This window comes from Diplotaxodon limnothrissa, linkage group LG18, assembly GCF_057381915.1.
Source record: "Diplotaxodon limnothrissa isolate DT_005_m linkage group LG18, D_limnothrissa_male_GT1.1, whole genome shotgun sequence".
NCBI lineage: Eukaryota > Metazoa > Chordata > Actinopteri > Cichliformes > Cichlidae > Diplotaxodon > Diplotaxodon limnothrissa.
Window position 1 is genome coordinate 35,091,255 of NC_140613.1, and position 19,219 is coordinate 35,110,473.

Consider the following 19,219-nt stretch of genomic DNA (forward strand, 5'->3'; position numbering starts at 1 on the left):
CCCAGTTTATCAAAGAAAAACAGTGGGATATTCTTAAATGGCCAAGTCAGTCACCTGATCCTAGCCCAGCTGAGCATTTCACTTACTGAAGACTGAACCTGAGACAGAAAGGCCCACAAACAAACAGCAACTGAAAGCTGCTGCAGTGACGGCCTGGCAGCATTAAACAGAAGGAAACCATCATCTGGTGATGTCCACGAGTCCAGACTTCAGGCTGTCAGTGTCAGCAAAGAGCTTTCAACCAAGTATTACAAGTGAACATTTTACTTTCAGTTATTTAATTTGTCCTTTTGAGCCCCTGAAATGAAGGGATTGTGTTTTAAAAAAGATCCAGGTCGTTTCATTTTTCTGCAATCATTTTGTTCAACCCACTGAATTACAGCTGAAAGTCTGCACTTCAGCTGCATCCAAGTTAATTAAAATGCATTGTGGTGAATTACAGAACCAAAATCAGCAAGTGTAATATGTAGGTGGCTCAGAACGTTTCTCCATGTAATGTACAGTAAATACTTCTATCCATGACGGCAATGTTAGAAATGTTGCTCCTGTAACAACATGCAAGAGAGAAGATGTGATGGACAGTTTCTTGGGTTGCTGCTGGAGGCACATGGAGGTCATTGGCTTCAGGACCTTCTCCTATGCAACATGACTAATGTCCTTTAAAGGCTGTATTTTAATCCAAACATTTTCCTAAAATAAACCTGAACATGATGTAAATTATTAAGACTTTGTATCAGAAAAGCCCCAAATGTAAACTACTGGCTCTCTGTGCTGATGTGATCTGAGTTTGTTTGTCCTGCAGTTACACAAGCACAGTGTTTGTTCCCTTAATGTTGTGGCTGTTTGTCCTGGAGTAGTTTCAAAGCAGACGCGTATTGTTAAGTACTTGGAGGGACTGTTTTGTTTAAACCAGAGTAGAAACTTACTTGTGGAAGGTAAACTCTCTGTACATGTTGAATTGTATGTTCAGCTATAGACACATTAAATACTTAAAGACACTTAAATGCAAATGTACCTGTAGAGCGTAGTGTCTTTAGTTGTCTGTATTTTTACCAAATCGTCACCGTACTGGGAGAAATGCGTGGTGTTCACAGATCTGACATTTTGGAAACAAAATGTTCTGTTTGGACTGTGAATGTTTCACTGAGTCCATCCTTCTGCAACAATCTCAGCACTTCTGGCTTGTTATTGGGAGACAGGATCTAAAATTTTCATTAGAAGGGTCACAGCTGATTTAAAACGATCATGGCATAGCCCCCTCCCCCCACGGACGTTACCGCAGTCTTCGTGTAAGGATTCTCCGAGTGCCATTTTCCCTGTTTTTGCTGCTAGAAGGCCAAAGTTGTGCTGTTGCACATGTAAATGACGTGTCAGTGAACTAACATGCGTTGTTGATGTATTCAGTGTGAGCTGGAGTCGTGCTCAAATACCGAGCCGTGCCGTTCCAGTTGGTGGTGGTGACTCGGGGCTAATCCTCAGCGGCGCCACTTTAGAAAAACAGTCTCGCGGGCCAATCTAGGCGAACCAGACAGTTCGTGGCTAGCGGTCCTGCTGTGAGAACCGCGGCGCGATTGGCCGAGAGGTGCGTGCCCTGTGACACCTGACCGCCGATTGGCTGCGGCGTGTCGAGACACTGACGCGCACGTCGTCTCCCAGCTATTGTTATTGTGGCGTGCACGAGAGGAAGGGGCAAGATGCACGAGGAGACAGTGGGTCTGATAAAGGGATGAAACAACTGAGAAACATCAAGCTAGCGCAGTAGAGCCACTGAGAAACGCTGGCTTTCTCCACTACAGGAATTCACAGAGAAATCCCCCCGTGAACACAGCGAGACACTCAGATCTAACAAAAATCGCTATAAACACAAACGGCAGCTCTGGGCAGCAGACACAGCACGCAGAGCTGTCGGAGTGCAACACTTGAGGCAATTGTCGAATAGCTCAGCGATCGTTCTGTCCAAGTTCTTCTCTACTTTGGCTGATGTGTAAGTAGAAATAGTTTCTCTATCTTTGATTCTATTTTTCGTCATTGCTGTTACGAAAGCGTGAGGAAGAGTCAAGTTAGCTTGCTAAATTGTTGCTTTTAATCTGCAACAACTGCTCTTTCTACTGTCCCGTTTGGTACATACTGACCGGTGTTGTATCGTCCGTTTTCCGGTTCCAGCGTTCAAATATGTCCAATCTTATTGGTAAAGTTTAAGTGGAAAATGTAAATAACCTTCATATTTATATCTGTATTATATCAGCTGGGCATGTCGAGGCAGCAGGTTTCGGGATGTGCGGAATGTCACTGACTGGAATGAATGGCCTGGAAACTGTTCAGGTTTTGTTAAGCACATAGGACACGGTCAGTTTGGCGTGGCCGTGTCCATTCAACTGTGATTTTGCATTGCGAGTATTATATTGGTGCTCCTGTTTCATGAACAGCATGTTTAGGGAAGTGTGTGTGCGGTTAGGAAAGTATAGCAGTCACTAAAAGCAGCGGCTGCCTGTATTCTTTCCATGAGTTAGGCTATAGTAAAAGGCCGTATTGCATTACAATATCCTACCTTCTCCACACGCTTAGAAACTGTGCGCAGAACACACTGTGCATTTCATTTTAAAGCAAATAGCAGATATTTCAAAGTTCGCATATGTGTTTGCAAAAAAGGTGCAAAGAAACATTCACAAGACTGTGCTGTACAGTTTTAAAGTATGAACCTTGAGGTAATTCTATATGCGATCGTGGCTCAAGAGTTGGGAGTTCGCCTTGTAATCGGAAGGTTGCCGGTTCGAGCCCCGGCTTGGACGGTCTTGGTCGTTGTGTCCTTGGGCAAGACACTTCACCCGTTGCCTACTGGTGGTGGTCAGAGGGCCCGGTGGCGCCAGTGTCCGGCAGCCTCGCCTCTGTCAGTGCGCCCCAGGGTGGCTGTGGCTACAATGTAGCTTGCCATCACCAGTGTGTGAATGTGTGCGTGAATGGGTGGATGACTGGATATGTAAAGCGCTTTGGGGTCCTTAGGGACTAGTAAAGCGCTATATAAATACAGGCCATTTACCATTTACCATACTTTGCTTTGTTACAAAATGCTGCATGACATTTACTTCCCTATGTTGTTACACTTCAGTCTGTAAAGTTGTAGTTCTTTTTTACCTTTGGTATCTTGCTTGGTATCTCACTGTGGGAAGCGCCCTCTGGTGTGACCAGTCACGGTCTACCACGCCAGGCTAAGACAAACCAGTCGCTTCAAGGACAGGGGGTCCCCAACCCCCTTTTTTAGTGGCCACACCAGGCATTCCTTCTTCCCCATGAAGATCACTAGACCTCCTCAGTGGTCCCCGACCAAGTTTATCCAGTGCTTGTTGATGCAGGTCCATGAACGTGGGTTTTTCCGCTTTCACAAATGTTCCTACACTGGAATTATATTTTTTCGTCACAGTATATTGTTTTTAGTAAGCGGTTTTAAAGCTAGCACCTCAAGTGAGCTTGTGACTGTGTAGCTATTGTTAGCTGTCAAAGCTGAGCATTAGTGGGTATGGCTCACATTGGATCCTCTCAGGGGAACGCTGGTGGTGGGAAGGTTAAGGATGTCGCATCCTGCCCTCACCCAGCTGTTGTGGGTTGACTGTCTTGGGGAAACTACCCATCCCCTCTGCATCTGTATCGTGTCAGGCACACACTGGCATCACTCCCAGAATCCTGGTCCCGGAGGCTGAATTTCCTCCTCTCTTCAACCGGCTTCTTGACTGGAAAGAGGGATGCGGAGAAGACAAGGGGGATGATGTTGACATGGATATCCTTGGAGACAAAAATGATGCCCAGGTGTCTGTACGAAAGGAAAACATTGGCAGCTCATTAGACAACCACCGATGGAAGTTTTGGTGCATCCCACCCTCCACAGGGACTTAGGAACTGTGGTGCTGCGGCTCAGTGGGCAGCACTCACAGAGATCCAGGCCCTGAGCAGTCTGGGGCCACGTTCTCTGTTCCCTCCTCCCCCCAAGAAGCAGAGAGAGGAAGATGTTTTGCTGAAGTCCACTCTAATCTGCAACAGAGCATTAGGAGCAGATTCCCCCCCCCCCAAAAAAAAAAAATCATCAAGATTAAACTCGAAATAGTATTTTGGAAAAAAGTGACATTACAGTTGAGTACCACATCAATAAATCGAGTCAAACCAAGTAGGTACCAGTGGAAAAGAGGCAAAGGAGTGCTGTCCTCTTTCCCCATGCCTGATTCACAATCACAATGCACACAGAGCCATGGTAAGTTTGTTCAGAGCTTTCTTTTAGTACATTAGCACTCTGATTAATGAGGACATCAGTGCAAACATCACAGTTCCTTCACTTCTAATTAGATGCAGCAGCAAAAAAAGCATGAATGAAGAAACAATGTTAGCTAGCTAGCTATATAGCATAAATGCACTGATCAGTATGCTGCTGTGACAGCTTGGATATGCCTCAGTTTGACCCAGCTTGGCAGTAAAAGAGGACCGTTACTTCACCTCTGAAACCAGAGTCTCCCTCAGTACCTCCATGTTTATTATGCTAAAAGGCGACTGTGCCAAGTTGGTGTCATGCAGCAGATTGATTTGATTTCTAATGAAATTTCATGCAGATGAAATCCATGAATCACATCAGGGAACTTTGCAATGATTTAAGTAAATGAATGTTGTTAAACGGCTTGTTAAAACTTTGTTATTGTTGTTTAAAAGGAAAAAAGAATGAATGCCAAACCACATAAACATGAACAATCACATATGGTTTTGCATATTTCTGAGGTTCTATTGTAGTAATGATCACATACTTGATCATCATCTGTAGTAGATGACTGATGAGGAAGCTGGGTGACACACAACAGACCCGTGGTTGGTACAGTAAAGATCAGACAGAACCAGTCAGACCACAAAGTTGGTTTCAAAATGTCTGTGGCTGTCATCCTGCTTTTTAACACAAAGTGTCTAAAATGATGTAAATATGTGAATTAATAATTAGTTGTTAATCGCCTGAGCAGGTCCAATGATGGTGGAAGATGGTTTGCCTCCCAGTGCTGTCAGTGGGAGGCAAACCATCTTCCACCATCACAGAATCCTAAAAGGACGGAGACAGGAGCGTGGACACGTCTGTGCCTCCACCGTCTCTGCTGTTCTCTGTATGTTCTCTGTATGTTCTCCCTGATCACGGATTTCTGATGTCTGTGTGGATTTACTCAGTGCTAATGTGCTAACGTTTATTAAGATGAAGAAAATTTGAATTATTCAATTAAAGCCTCTGGCTTTGTGAAGATATCAGTCTGCACATTTGTGAATATTTTTCTGCAACTGCAAATTAAAAACACGCGTGTGAACAATGTCAAAATACAGTCCTCACATTTTATTTGACAAATGTTCACATTTTGCATCATATGTACCTTCATACCTCAGTGTGCCCTCACAGCTAGCTTTGCCTTTAGGAAGAGTAACCAGCTCTTTGTGGCCCGGCTGCCTCGTGGAGCCTTTTCAACCCTCGGGCAGAAAAAGCTGATTGGGTGTTATCGTCAGTCAAGTCTGTGACTCAAGCATGAGGTGACATAGGATTTCAACATTTCTACCATAGTTGCGTCCACTGAAAATCTCAGATCAGTTTGAATTTCAGTGACCTCGACCTCAAGATGAAGGTCAGAGGTCAAGTTTTCTGAAAATCTTGTGAATGGGATAATTTGAGGACGAGGCAGAGTAGCGGTGGCTTAGTGCTGAAGTGGTTAACAGTTCTTATTCACATTCATATCTGTAAACAATCACTATTCAGGACTGGGAGGAGACAAAAAGCCAGCCTGAGAAACACCTTCTTCATCTTTAGTGACTCTTGTGTACGTGGCCTCACTAGGATCCACTAAGTGTTGGTGTTCTTGCTCCACTAACAGGGAACGATTCAGAGCTGGGCCATCATGATGCCAGTGAACTTTCTGGTCACTCATTGGTGGACCAACTTAACACCAGGTAAGCAACACAGGAATGACGCCATGTTTTAGCTGCCATCAACTTTAGATGTCTCTGCTTTTTGTCACATGCCTAGTAAGTAGAACAAATGTCCATTTTTGGCCCTGTGACAGCACCATCATGTCAGTAAACCCACCAAGCAGCAACGATGCCTGCCTCAGCATCGTCCACAGCCTCATGTGCCACCGGCAGGGCGGGGAGAACGAGGGCTTTGCTAAGCGCGCCATCGAGAGTCTGGTGAAGAAGCTAAAGGAGAAGAAGGACGAGCTGGACTCTCTCATCACTGCCGTCACCACCAATGGTGTTCATCCCAGCAAGTGTGTCACCATCCAGAGGACTCTAGATGGACGGCTGCAGGTCAGTCCACCTGCAACATGAAGGGCGTCACTTTGATCACTGCTTTGATCTTTCTGTGCATGATTCGTATGTTTATCAATGATTTCACTTTTTTCATTTCATGTTTACGAATTTCCTCGGCGGGTTAGAGTTGCTGTGGTCAGTATTCAACTGAAGTGCGATTCTATACACAATTATTAGTGCTTTGAGGTTTATTGGTGCAGCAGTCGTTTTGTTTAGGGCTGACAGTGCGATTCAGGTTCACTGTTTATCACATACAGCATGTAGGCATAAAAAACGACAAAATGTTAGTGTTACAACGTCACAAACTTTCTGCCAAAATCCTGATGTCTTTGTGCAACAACACTCTTTGTATCCTATTGGCTTTGTCTTGCTCTGCTTTGGGGAATCGTCCCACATCACATTTCCTGCTTGGTTTGGTTTGTATTGACCTTGAAAGTTGTCAGTCTCTGGTTTGAATGAAGCATCCAGAGCAGGAGTCTCCAACTCAGAGGAGCTGGGGGCCGCTGCTGGCACTGTCGTCTCGTTGGACACTAAAGTGTTCAATTAGAACAAGAAAACAGCCACAATTATGTCCAAAAACAGTGTTTTTCTTTATTTTAACCTCCTAGGACCTGGGTCCACATATGTGGGTTATTTAGACCAAAATACTCAATTTTGCTCTACAAGGGCCTGATGTGCACTTACGAGGACATTATGCTGCCGCTGTTCTACTGAAATTTTAAACTAATATCCTCATATGTGGCTCTCATTCTTCTTGGAAACAAAAATCTGGTAATTCTTTGTTTTTACATTCATCGGGTCCCAGTCAGCCCAAATATCAAAGAGAAATTAAAATGCTGCTGTGGAAGAGCTCAGGTCCTAGGAGGTTAAATATTGTATAATAAGACAAAGCTTTTTTCAACTCACTCTTAACTAACCGAAGCCTTTCGTTGAACTGCCAAATAAACAAATTGGTCCTGTCTTTCTGCACAGACACGTGGCAGCACCTCTGCTATAACTTTGTTCGTATTTAACAAAGTTAAAATGCAGACATAGACCATCTTTGTTTTCTTTATGAATAACTGTCACTAACCTAACACAGTTTGTACTCTCTTGTTAGCTCAGCCTGGTCTGAACCGTAGTAAAGGGACCGCCGGCTAATACGTCGAGTTAAGGGGTCTCTTGACTAGCTTTACTGTCTGGGTCAACTTTGCTAGCAGAGACAGAGAGAGACGTTGAAAGGCTGCTCCAACGGAGCTTATTGTTTCAGAGGAAAACTCGAACACGCTGTACAGTCGAGTCTTAACAGCTTACTTACAGCTGGGCTCGTCAGGCTCTCTGTTTGGCTGCAGTGGTTTTATTATATTTACATGCTTCCATCTTTTTGATTCTGCTTCTCCTCCCTTCCTCGCGCTCACACACAATGGGAGAGGCGGTCCCGCAGGTTGTCCCTGCAGCACGGACCACACTGCGAATGAGGCTACGTTCTTAAAGGGCTCCGCCTGTAACACTCTGCCTGTTGCCTTCATATTAAATTCCGTATTAAATTGCGGGCCGCAAGTAGGGGTGACGTGGGCTGCAAACGGGCCGCGGGCCGCGAGTTTGTCTCCGTCTACATGACTAATTACCTACCGATCTTTGCTGCAATTTAAAAGCTGACCTTTATGTGAAAACCTGAACTGTCAGAAAATTCTGTAGGTTTTTTTCATACAGTGTCATCAGCCACTTTATTAGGTACACCTATTCAGCTGTAAATCTACAGCGGGATGCAAACGTTTGGGCAGCCTTGTTAGTAGTCATTATTTGCCTGTATAAATCGTTGGTTGTTACAATAAAAAATGTCAGTTAAATACATCATATAGGAGACACACACAGTGATATTTGAGAAGTGAGATGAAGTTTATTGGATTTACAGAAAGTGTGCAAGGATTGTTTAATTTTCCCTGGAGAGCAGCAACACAGGGTCTCAAAACAACTGTCAAATGACCTGAAGACAAAGATTGTTCAGCATCATGGTTTAGGGGAAGGACACAGAAAGCTGTCTCAGAGAGTTAAGCCGTCTGTTTCCACAGTTAGGAACATATTGAGAAAAAGACCACAGGCTCAGTTCAAGTTAAGGCTCGAAGTGACAGACCGAGAAAAATCTCGGAGAGACAGAAGCAACGGTGAGAACAGTCAGAGTCGACCCACAGACCAGCACCAAAGACCTGCAACATCATCTTGCAGCAGATGGAGTCGCTGTGCATCGTTCAACCATTCGGCGCACTTTACACAAGGAGATGCTGCATGTGAGAGTGATGCAGAGGAAGCCTTTGCTCCGCCCACAGCACAAACAGAGCCGCTTGAGGTTTGCTGAAGCACATTTGGACAAACCAGCTTCATTCTGGAATAAGGTGCTGTGGACTGATGAAACTAACATTGAGTTATTTGGGCATAACAAGGGGTGTTATGCATGGAGGAAACAGAACACAGCAAGAACAACACCTGCTGCCTCCAGGAAAATATGGTGGTGGATCCATCATGCTGTGGGGCTGTGTGGCCAGTGCAGGGACTGGGAATCCTGTCAAAGTTGAGGGACACATGGATTCCACTCAGTATCAGCAGATTCTGGAGAATCAGAGACAAAGCTGAAGCTGCGCCGGGGCTGGATCTTTCAACAAGACAACGACCGAGACACTGCTCAAAATCCACTAAAGCTTTCATGCAGAGGAACAAGAACAACGTTCTGGAACGTTCATCTCAGCCCAGACCTGAATATTATTGAACATCTGTGGTGTGAGTTAAAGAGAGCTGACCATGCTCGGAAGCCATCAAACCTGAATGAACGAGAGATGTTTTGTAGAGGAAATGGTCCAAAATACCTTCAGCCACAATCCAGACTCTCATCGGGACCTACAGGAAGCGTTTAGAGGCTGGAGTTTCTGCAGACGGCGGATCTACTAAATATTGATTTCATTTCTTTGTGGTGCCCAAATTTATGCACCTGCCTGATTTTGTTTAAACAATTCTTGCACACTTTCTGTAAATCCAATAAACTTCATCTCACTTCTCAAATATCACTGTGTGCATCTCCTATATGATGTATTTAACTGACATTTTTAATGTCACAACCAACGATTTTTACAGGCAAATAATGACTATTAACAAGGCTGCCCAAACATTTGCATCCCACTGTATAATCAGCCAATCACATGACAGCAACTGCATTTAGGTATGTGGCTAAGATGACCTGCAAGTTCCAACCAAGCATCAGAACGAGGCTGAGCGGTGATTAAAGGGACGTAACGTAACATGGCCGATGGTGTCCGATAGTTGTAGTATTTTAAAAACTTCCGAGCTTCTGGACTTTTCCTGTACAAACTAAGGATTTGGCAGAAGCAACATGAAAGCACAGGTCCATCCTGCCTTACATCGGTGGTGGTGCAGGTGTGGTCTTGTGGGGATATCTCACCCCTTAGTAACAATTGAGCCTTGTGTAAACGTTTGAAGAAGCATTTTTGCCGACCATGTCCGGCCCTCCACAACCACAGTGTACACATATCAATGCAAAGTGGTGGATGAGTGCGTATGCAGCACTGGCTTCCCATCATGGTAACCAAGGCAAGCAGGGCTTGTGTGGTGAAATCTAACTTCACCTTGAAGTCTGGTGGCCATTGTCGGTGTATTTTTATTTTGGGTGTTGTAGTGTTGAGGCCAAAATCTGAGACAATAGGACTAAGATGCGTGTTGAAGCTGCGCTCTGCTCTGCTAATCTGTACTGTTGTTGAACGCTGTCACTCAGACAGCAGTATACAGATCCACAAACAATTCTCTGCTGTACGCAGGAAGTCAACAAAGGTTTTCCTGTTACGCTTCACAGCTTCCCTGTCGTAGCTCTAAAACAGGCTTCCTGGTTTAGACTGTACTGGAACTGCTGTAATGTTGCTTTGCTGTCTCTTCAGGTGGCAGGCAGGAAAGGCTTCCCTCATGTGATTTACGCACGGCTGTGGCGCTGGCCTGACCTCCACAAGAATGAATTAAAGCATGTCAAATTCTGCCAGTATGCTTTTGACCTCAAGTATGACAGCGTGTGTGTCAACCCCTACCATTATGAGAGGGTGGTGTCACCAGGCATCGGTAGGTCAACGCTTTACCTCAGCAGCTCTTACGTGGACTCCACGGTCTCCTTAACTGCAATGACATTATGACATCATGAATGACAGATATTGTTGTGATGTCTTCAGTCAAAATGTTTCTCTTATTCTGTCCCTGTTCTCTAAAAGTTGGTCTCAGCCTTCAAAACACAGGTGAGTTCTGTTTCACAGAAACACAGCATGAACATTTCCAATCCACATGTAGTTGTGACAAAATACATTTAGTAAATGTTTATGTTGTAACTGGGGACCTCGAGATTTGTTTGTATTCATATGCAATGAGCAGTCTATAAGAAGTCTCTGTATTCCTCAGACGTGTGGTTGACACCACCTAACTAATGATACTGACAGAAAGCTGCGTGCGTGTTCTCATCATCCGAGTCACTCTGTGCTGTGCAGCCAACCACACACTTCGAACTCTCAAACATCTCTTTGTAACCGGGACAGAGAAGTCAAAAAACATTTACACAGCGACGACCGAAGCTGCCGAGAGGCTGGACTAAAATGACCCCGGGATCTGTGGGAAAGTCACACGTAGGGATGGAATCAGTAAGAACGTAGCAATTCAAATTCCACTTGATGATTCAATTCCTCATCGATTCTGATTGGCTCCCTCTGCCATCACTGCTTAATTCCTCCCAGGAGACAGTAATTTGTTCCAGCAGTCGTTACGTTACTTTGTTGCCTGAACGGTGTCGCGAGCATTAGTGGAACAGATACGCGGGATCGACAGGCAAGCGGACCAACAAGTCCAAGGAAATGAACTGCTGGGAGCTGCTGCTCCGTTCCAGTCATTTATGTTTTTACTTTAAGGTTTATGGTCGATTCTCATGACAGTGATCAGAAGTGTTACACATGAATGTGAAATCATGAATGTGGACGTTCTCCCTCAATCAGTTCTTATTACTAAACAAACATGTTTCATGACATAAATGCAAGTGTTAGTAAATGAAAGCAAAAAACAGCGTTAAAGATTTGTTCGTGTGCATTTGTCCCACATGAGCAGCGTCTCTGATAATTATGTCCCTTCGTGAAAAAAGAGCCTCGACAGCATTGTTGTTTCTCTCATTTTATTCCTAATATCACAACTTTATTTTTAAATAATGAGGAAACGAGCAGAGGAATGTATGTGTGTGATTTACACGAACACTAAACAGCTAAATGAAAACACCAGTGGTCGGCTGTAGTGAACAGGCCCACGTCACACTGTGACTTCTGTTAGAATATTAAGTACATTCACATCATTGAAGGCCTTTGGCAGGTGACCCCTTACATGGTGTAGTCTGATATGAACTCTCCTTCGCACTCATACATCCATCAGCATTAAATACAAATCAGTGCTGTGCCTCTTTGTGTGACCTCACCTCCTCCTGCCTCTCACAGCTGCATCGAGCGGACTAATCAAAGAAGAATACATCCCTGATTGTATACAGATGGACCTTCCGCCTGGTATGCCTCTGTCCGACCACCAAGCAGCTCCAGACCACTATAGTCCCCTTCTGCCCCCTTCTGAACCCCACGGCCCCCCACCTGTTACCAGATACTCTAACCTGGCTGTGTCACCCAAAGGTCAGCAGATCATTATTCAGCGCAGTTTGATGAACCTGTCAATGTTCATATCTTGTCATGTGTACTTTTGTTTTACACTGGGACTGCTCAAACTTTATATTAAGGGACGACAAAGCTTCTTTCTATCTTTCCTCCGCAGATAGTTGATAACAGTCACAGCATGTAAACCAGGTCCGACGTGCTCCTCTGTTTGTCTTCCAGTGCCTGCCTCTGGCTCCATGCTGCCACTGCAGGGCAGTCATGGTGATGGCTGTCTCCAAACTCCATCTCCACAGGCTCAAGTCATTCAACAACGACCTCAAAGCCCACCCCAGGTTTCCTCTCAGCAGCAGGCTGCCCAGCATCCCTCGCAGCACACCCACTCACAGCAGCCCCCTCTACCTCCCTCTCATTTGAATAGACAGAATGGATACAGCAGCAATACGCAGTCTCAGACTCAGCCTTCATTCCACAGTGAGCTCATGTCCTTGTACTAACGCACTTCTTACAAATCAAAGCCTCTTGGTCCTGTTGCCAGTTCACCCAGTAATAAAAGAATCAAAAGCACTTGTTAGCATTCATATTTGTTTCCGTGGGTTAGTGCTGGACACGTTAGCTGGTTTGATTCATTCATTAACACCAATCTTTTCATGCATGTGCTCCTGAGCCCGACACTAAACAGTGTAAACATGATGCTGCTTAATTCAATTCAATTCAGTTTTATTTATATAGCGCCAAATCACAACAAAAGTCGCCTCAAGGCGCCTCATAGATACAGAGAAAACCCAACAATCATATGACCCCCTATGAGCAGCACTTTGGCGACAGTGGGAAAGAAAAACTCCCTTTTAACAGGAAGAAACCTCCGGCAGAACCAGGCTCAGGGAGGGGCGGGGCCATAGTCTTGACTTTTGTCAGCTTAGTCTGAAGTTTACAGCCACTACAGACTGGAGGATTGTTTAGTTTCAAACATGCACTTAAACAGTAAATGTTGGATAAATATCTGAGTTCTAATCATTTTTAATTGGAAATAATATTTGTTTTATTTACAAATGAATTCTTAGTGCTGATTATATGCAGGTTATAAATAAATATGCAGTGCAAAGAACAAACAAAGGTGCTTCTGATTTCTTCTGCACATTTAGCTAACGGATGTTTAGTAAGTTATTCACTGGTTAATTTGACTTTTGCATACATTCATTTCAGATTTGAGCGCGTTATTTCAAAAACACTGATCAGATTTTGCTTTCCTGTGACGCAGCTGTTTGGACAGGCAGTAGCACGGCCTCCTACACTCCCATTGGACCCCAGCAGGAAGGGCGCGGTCACCAACAGCCTCCTCTGCATCTTCCAAACCATCACTGTAAGAAATGCTTCACAATGTGTCCTGTTCTGATCACTGATACTCTGATATTTGAATGCACTGCTGCAGAACTTCCTCCCTTATGAAGCCTCACACAGAGCGTGTGCACGCTGTGATGCCTGACACTGTGCACAGTCACATGCACAGGTCAAAAACTCACATTTCAAATGTGCTGTGCTTGAATGTTTGGGGAGGGGAGGGGTTTGCTCACAATCAATAACTTACTTCATGTTACATCACATTATTTTTTGATTTAACCATTTTCTGCATGACTTTAGGAGTTTTTTTTTACTCTGTCCTGATTTGTAAAATATTCAAATTGCAAGAAGGTGTCCTTCTTTTTACCATGATTGTATGTTCAGTTCACGTTCAGCACTTCTGTCATCATGTTTTTGTATGTTTGTTGTCATGCACACACCCCGGACAGCCACACGTCTCAGCGTAAGGTCGAGTGTGGAAACGTCACAGCCTGCCACAGCCTTACAAATGTTCTGCTTTTTTGCCACTCCAGACTAATGTACGCATCTTTTTGCTTTTTAGGGTCCCAGCATCACAGCTCAACCTCTTTCCCTCCTTCAGGGTCCAGTCATTCAGGTTAGACACCATTTGTCAATATGAACACGGCTGTTCACCAATAATATTCCCAGCAGTTACATACGGAGACTTCTTTGATGCTCGTCTTTTGTCAGTTTGACATCTTAGTTGTTGGTTTTTTGTCCACTGCAGTTTTTCAGTTTCTGTGGTTGTAATGGTCACTGTAAGATGGACCCAACACACACACACACACACACACACACTGTTTGTGCTCCCAGTTCAACTTTCATATGCACAGCTCCACAGTCTCTGCTCAGAGCTGGTCTCTCGACTGTGATTAGTCCAAATGCACCGCCTGTGCCCCCCCCTGCGTCACTGAGCCGCCCCTCCCCTGCAGCTGAGCCAGTCGCACCCCCACAGTCACTTACTTTGTCCAAATGAAATTTTAACACAAAAATAAGGCTTTTTCCTAATTACTGAACTACATGGACGTCATAGAAATTCTAGATTCTGATCCAGCCATCTGTCAGTGTGGACCAGTCCGCTCTACCTCATATTGTCACAATATAGTTTCAGAGCTCTCAGGGCTGTGGGCTTGTACGTTGAATATCTGTCTTTAGATTTTCTCACAGAGTAACAGAAGCTGATGATGTGTTTTACTTACATATGGCTGATTTTCACGCATATTAAATGTCTATTAACACATCTCTACTTCTTATTTGTCCAAATCATTTTTGAGTCGTGCACTTCACAAACAGATCGTCTGTTTTCTTGACTTTGTTGTAAACATGTTTCTCTCTTACTGCAGGACCAGAGTTTTGGTGCTCTGTCTCCTACTTTGAAATGGATGTTCAGGTGGGGGAGATGTTCAAGGTGCCTTCCAGCTGCCCGGTAGTGACTGTGGATGGTTATGTTGACCCGTCAGGAGGTGATCGCTTCTGCCTCGGCCAGCTGAGTAATGTCCATCGCACAGATGCAAGTGAGAGGGCCAGGTGTGTTGACGCAGACACACAAACTGTGCAATGACTTTTCGAATACTCAGCAAAGAACATCACCCTTCAGTTTTATTTATACAAATCACAGCAACAGTCGCCTCAAGGCGCTTTGTATTGTGCGGTCGACCCTACAATAATTCCTCTCCCAAAGTGAGACTGTACGATACAGCACTGATTAGTGAGGCTTTATGATAGCTCGTAAACATCACAGGTGAACTTTACATTCAATATCCACAATTAATCAGGATATGGATAATTCTTGGATATTTGGGACAGATACATTAAAAATGTCTGTATATTAAAATTCAAGCAGTCCCACATTTGAGTACACATTAAAAAAGAAGTTCAAATTCCAAAAGTGACCATTTCTGGATTACATGTGGTTGGATTTCACTGCAAAATAATCCGCTTACCCGTGTCAGGGTCGGGGGGGTGGAGCCTATCCCAGCTATCATAGGCCGAGAGGCAGGTTACATCCTGGACAGGTCGTCCGTGTGTCACAGGGCTTACACAGAGAGACAGACAACCATTTCCAACCTAACCCAGCTAACTGCATGTCTTTGGACTGTGGGACGAAGCCGGAGTACCCGGAGAGAACCCACACAAACACTGGGAGCAGACTCCACACAGAAGGACCCCGGCCGGGTGCTGGAATTGAACTCAGGACCTTGTTGCTGTGAGGCGACAGTGCTAACCGCTGTGCAAAATTTTAAAAATGTGAAATATTTTTTTATCATGAATTTATTTATCGCAGAAATGAAGAAAATCACAGCATCAGTTGCCTCGTGGCACTTTCTATTGTAAGACCTTACAGTAAAACAGAAAAACCAGAGAAAACGCCAACAATCGCATGACCCTACATGAACACGTGCTTTAGCAACAGCGGGAAGGAAAAACTCCCTTTTAAACCTCCAGAATCAGGCTCAGGGAGGGGCGGGGCCATCTGCTGCGACCACGTGATGGCAGAACGACAGGTAGATTAGAAAAGTGCTATAAGAACCAGTCCATTTACCAGTCCTTGGGACGGAGTTTTCCAGACTACTAAATTTAACCCAGTTTGTTACCAAGTGCACCGATTTAGAGGGGAGCTACAGGGATGTCTGTAAGATGCCGGGTTTTCTTAAATGAGGGAAGCAGAGGGATGTAGGAGCGGGCGAGTCCCCTCGGCCATTGGCTCCACCTGAACTCTGCACAGTACCCGTAGGATCAGAGATTCGGACTTTTAAACAGAAGCTGACCCTGACTTCCTGTTTTGGGGGGCTGCTTCCACAGATCCACACTTTTGAAAATTGGCCTCTGATGGGTAGTTAACCGCCCGTAGTGATGTGGCGTCGGCTTCAGCCAACACTGGTTGAATAAGCAGATAAAAATGTTTTCTCATGGTAGTATTTGGTGATAACAATGACACTAAGACATTTTTCAAAATAAGCACAAAAGGTTTTATTTTCATTGCATCATTTCCCTGCACACCGTCCCAAAGCAGAGCTACATGCTGGCTTCCTGACCTGTTTCCCTGTGTTCCAGGCTACACATAGGCAAAGGTGTGCAGCTGGAGTGTCGTGGTGAGGGGGATGTGTGGATGCGCTGTATGAGCGACCATGCTGTGTTTGTACAGAGCTACTACCTCGATCGGGAAGCGGGCCGGGCACCAGGTGATGCTGTGCACAAGATCTACCCTGGAGCCTACATCAAGGTATAAATCCAGCTCACTCGCATCATTCATATGTAGGGATGGGTACCGGTGTCGTTCTGACATAAACGGTAGTAACCAGACCGAAAAGCAGCGCACATTTCGGTGCTTTTTTTCCTGAGCTGTGATACACTTTAGATTCTAGCCAATAATTTTACGTTTCCGAGGATAGTAGGCGGGGCCAGGTACATACGTTCTTTTAGAGCAGAGCTACAGATTAAAAATGCCCAAGGTGAAGCGGTCAAAGTCTGGCTGTACTTCACAGCAAAAGATGCAAACTCAGCAGCAACAAGTGCTTTAAGCTGATACTGTGATACTGTCAAAGGAGGTAACACCTCAAATCTGATGAAACACCTGGCGACGCATAGCGTTTTTTTTAAAAGCCCAGCAATGCGCCGTATTTGATAGCTTGCTGCGAGACCTCACACCGAGCACATCTACTGCGGGTGGGTTGCCTGTTATCTGACCCGGAGTTAGCAACATCCCCCAAAAACCCGAAGAGGAGAGTCCTGGCCCCTAGCCCTGCCAGTGTAGCAGAAATGATGAGGATGATGATGGCAGCAGCAGCCGTTCTTCTCTGCGTGAGTAGCTTAATGTTGTTCGTGTGTAATTAACGTTGAGTAGACTAACCACGTTATTACATTAATGCATGTAAGGTGAACTAGCAAACATCATCATAGCTACATGCGGCTGTCTTCTTGTTTGATGGCAGATGCTCCCTTCACCCTGACCAAAAAGGCTAAAATGACCAAAGAAAAAGAGGGAAACAGTTAAACATGAGAGGTTTTTGGACAAAGTTTGTGTTTTTTCCATTGTTTAAGCACTGCTTCCAGCCAAGAGTGATACCATATATGCCCCATAGCTGCAGAAAAGGCTAACATTGTTATCTTTTTACAAAAACCAGCTGAACATGAGAGGTTTTTGGACCAATTTTGTGTTCTCCATTCTTTAAGCACCGGCACCGTTTCAAAAGTACCGATTTGGCACCGGTATCGGATAAAACCTAAACAATACCCATCCCTATTCATATGTTTTTAAAACTGTGAACACCTGTGAGCAGCACTGGGTTTATAGGTGGCACTGGGCACAAGAACACTGTACCAAACACTTAAAATGCTCAGTAATAAACTGCATATATTACATATATTTATTACCAAGGTGCTTTTTTAAGACCCTACAATAAAACAAGGAAAATGGCAACAATCAATGACACCCACTGAGCATGCACTTGGTGACAGTGGGAAAGAAAAACTCCCTTTTCACAGGAAGTAACCAGCCAGACTCAGGGAGGGGCGGGCATCTGCTGTGACTGGTTGGGGGCAATGGGCGGAAAGTAAAGCAGTATTCATGAGTTTCATGCCTCAGGTGGTTTGCTGTTACAGTGTACACCAGTTGTGTCTCGGTCAGGTATTCGACCTACGGCAGTGCCACAGACAGATGCAGCAGCAGGCAGCCACGGCTCAAGCTGCAGCTGCTGCACAGGCAGCCGCTGTCTCAGGAAACATTCCTGGTCCAGGCAGCGTCGGAGGGATTGCACCTGCAGTTAGTAAGTGCTGAGACACGCACAACACTCACAGTGGAGTTAAAGGTAGAAACTGTCATGATGGGGAAAAACAGCAACTTTTAAATATACTAAGAATCTACTAATTCCATTCACAGTGACCGAGTACAGCCAAACACCGACCAACAGCAGGTGGAAATGTCCTTATATGGTCTCTGATATTAACCCCTCCCCCTCCCTGTTCACTGGCAGGTCTCTCTGCAGCAGCAGGCATTGGCGTCGATGACCTGAGGCGACTCTGTATCTTGCGGCTCAGCTTCGTGAAAGGCTGGGGGCCGGACTACCCCCGTCAGAGCATCAAACACACTCCCTGCTGGGTGGAGGTCCACCTGCACCGTGCCCTGCAGCTTCTGGATGAGGTGTTGCACACTATGCCACTGACTGACCCAGGGCCTGCGAACTGAGAACCCTCAGCAGTCTGGAGTCTTTGAATGTGCACACACCAGACACACATGGTTGCTTCTTTGTTTCTTCTTCAAAAGGATTTCTCCAGCAAGTCAGTCAGAAACCATCAACAACCAATCATGCTTGTAGCAATCACTCATGCTTTTTGAAACGCACATACACACTGTAACCAAAAGGTCTGTCCAGACACATATATGCTGATGTCTTTGGGATTTTCCTAATGCTTTAGTCCTAAGAATCTAAAGTCAAGGCAGGCGACATTTGAACCCACCAGTAGAGAAATCCAGGGATTTGTTTCAGATATTCAATTCTCCGATATGCAAGTTGGATTTCTTCTTGCAGGAGTGTTCTGCACATTCACTCATGGAATATAAACAGATGTTTAAAAATCCAGTCTGGAGTCAAAAGCACCTCAGACAGGAAACTGCATACCTCTGGAAAATGCTGTCAGTGAATCTACGCTGAGCACATTACACTTCTCTTTATGTGTCATTGACGTCAGAGCTGATGTAGAGGTATGGATTAAGGAGACTGGTGTTATTCCATCTGCGTACTTGTACTCTGCTCTTCACTCTACGTTGGTTTATATTATTACTATATTATTTTTGTACCAAAAGACAAAAAAGCCCAAAACATTTAGCTTTAACGCCGTGTTGTTGTACTTTGTAATGAAACAGTGCTACTCTGTATGTAACCAAA

The 19,219-nt window shown here is 44.8% G+C and overlaps 1 protein-coding gene across 1 annotated transcript; it reads left to right on the top strand.

The window, feature by feature from the left end:
* The first annotated feature begins 1,707 nt into the window (after nucleotides 1-1,707).
* smad10a (SMAD family member 10a) lies at nucleotides 1,708-19,006 on the top strand. The gene is made up of 13 exons (XM_085376940.1): nucleotides 1,708-1,984; nucleotides 5,877-5,952; nucleotides 6,066-6,309; nucleotides 10,233-10,407; nucleotides 10,554-10,577; nucleotides 11,808-11,993; nucleotides 12,195-12,446; nucleotides 13,234-13,335; nucleotides 13,876-13,929; nucleotides 14,678-14,861; nucleotides 16,389-16,557; nucleotides 17,962-18,100; nucleotides 18,308-19,006. The coding sequence occupies exons 1-13, from the start codon at nucleotides 1,981-1,983 to the stop codon at nucleotides 18,517-18,519; spliced, it is 1,821 nt and encodes a 606-aa protein (XP_085233066.1). The 5' UTR covers nucleotides 1,708-1,980; the 3' UTR covers nucleotides 18,520-19,006.
* Nucleotides 19,007-19,219: the final 213 nt, after the last annotated feature.

Coding starts and splice junctions, on each gene's coding strand:
- smad10a (XM_085376940.1), top strand. Junction 6,310..10,232: donor CTCTAGATGGACGGCTGCAG/GTCAGTCCACCT, acceptor CTGTCTCTTCAG/GTGGCAGGCAGGAAAGGCTT. Junction 13,336..13,875: donor GCATCTTCCAAACCATCACT/GTAAGAAATGCT, acceptor TTTGCTTTTTAG/GGTCCCAGCATCACAGCTCA.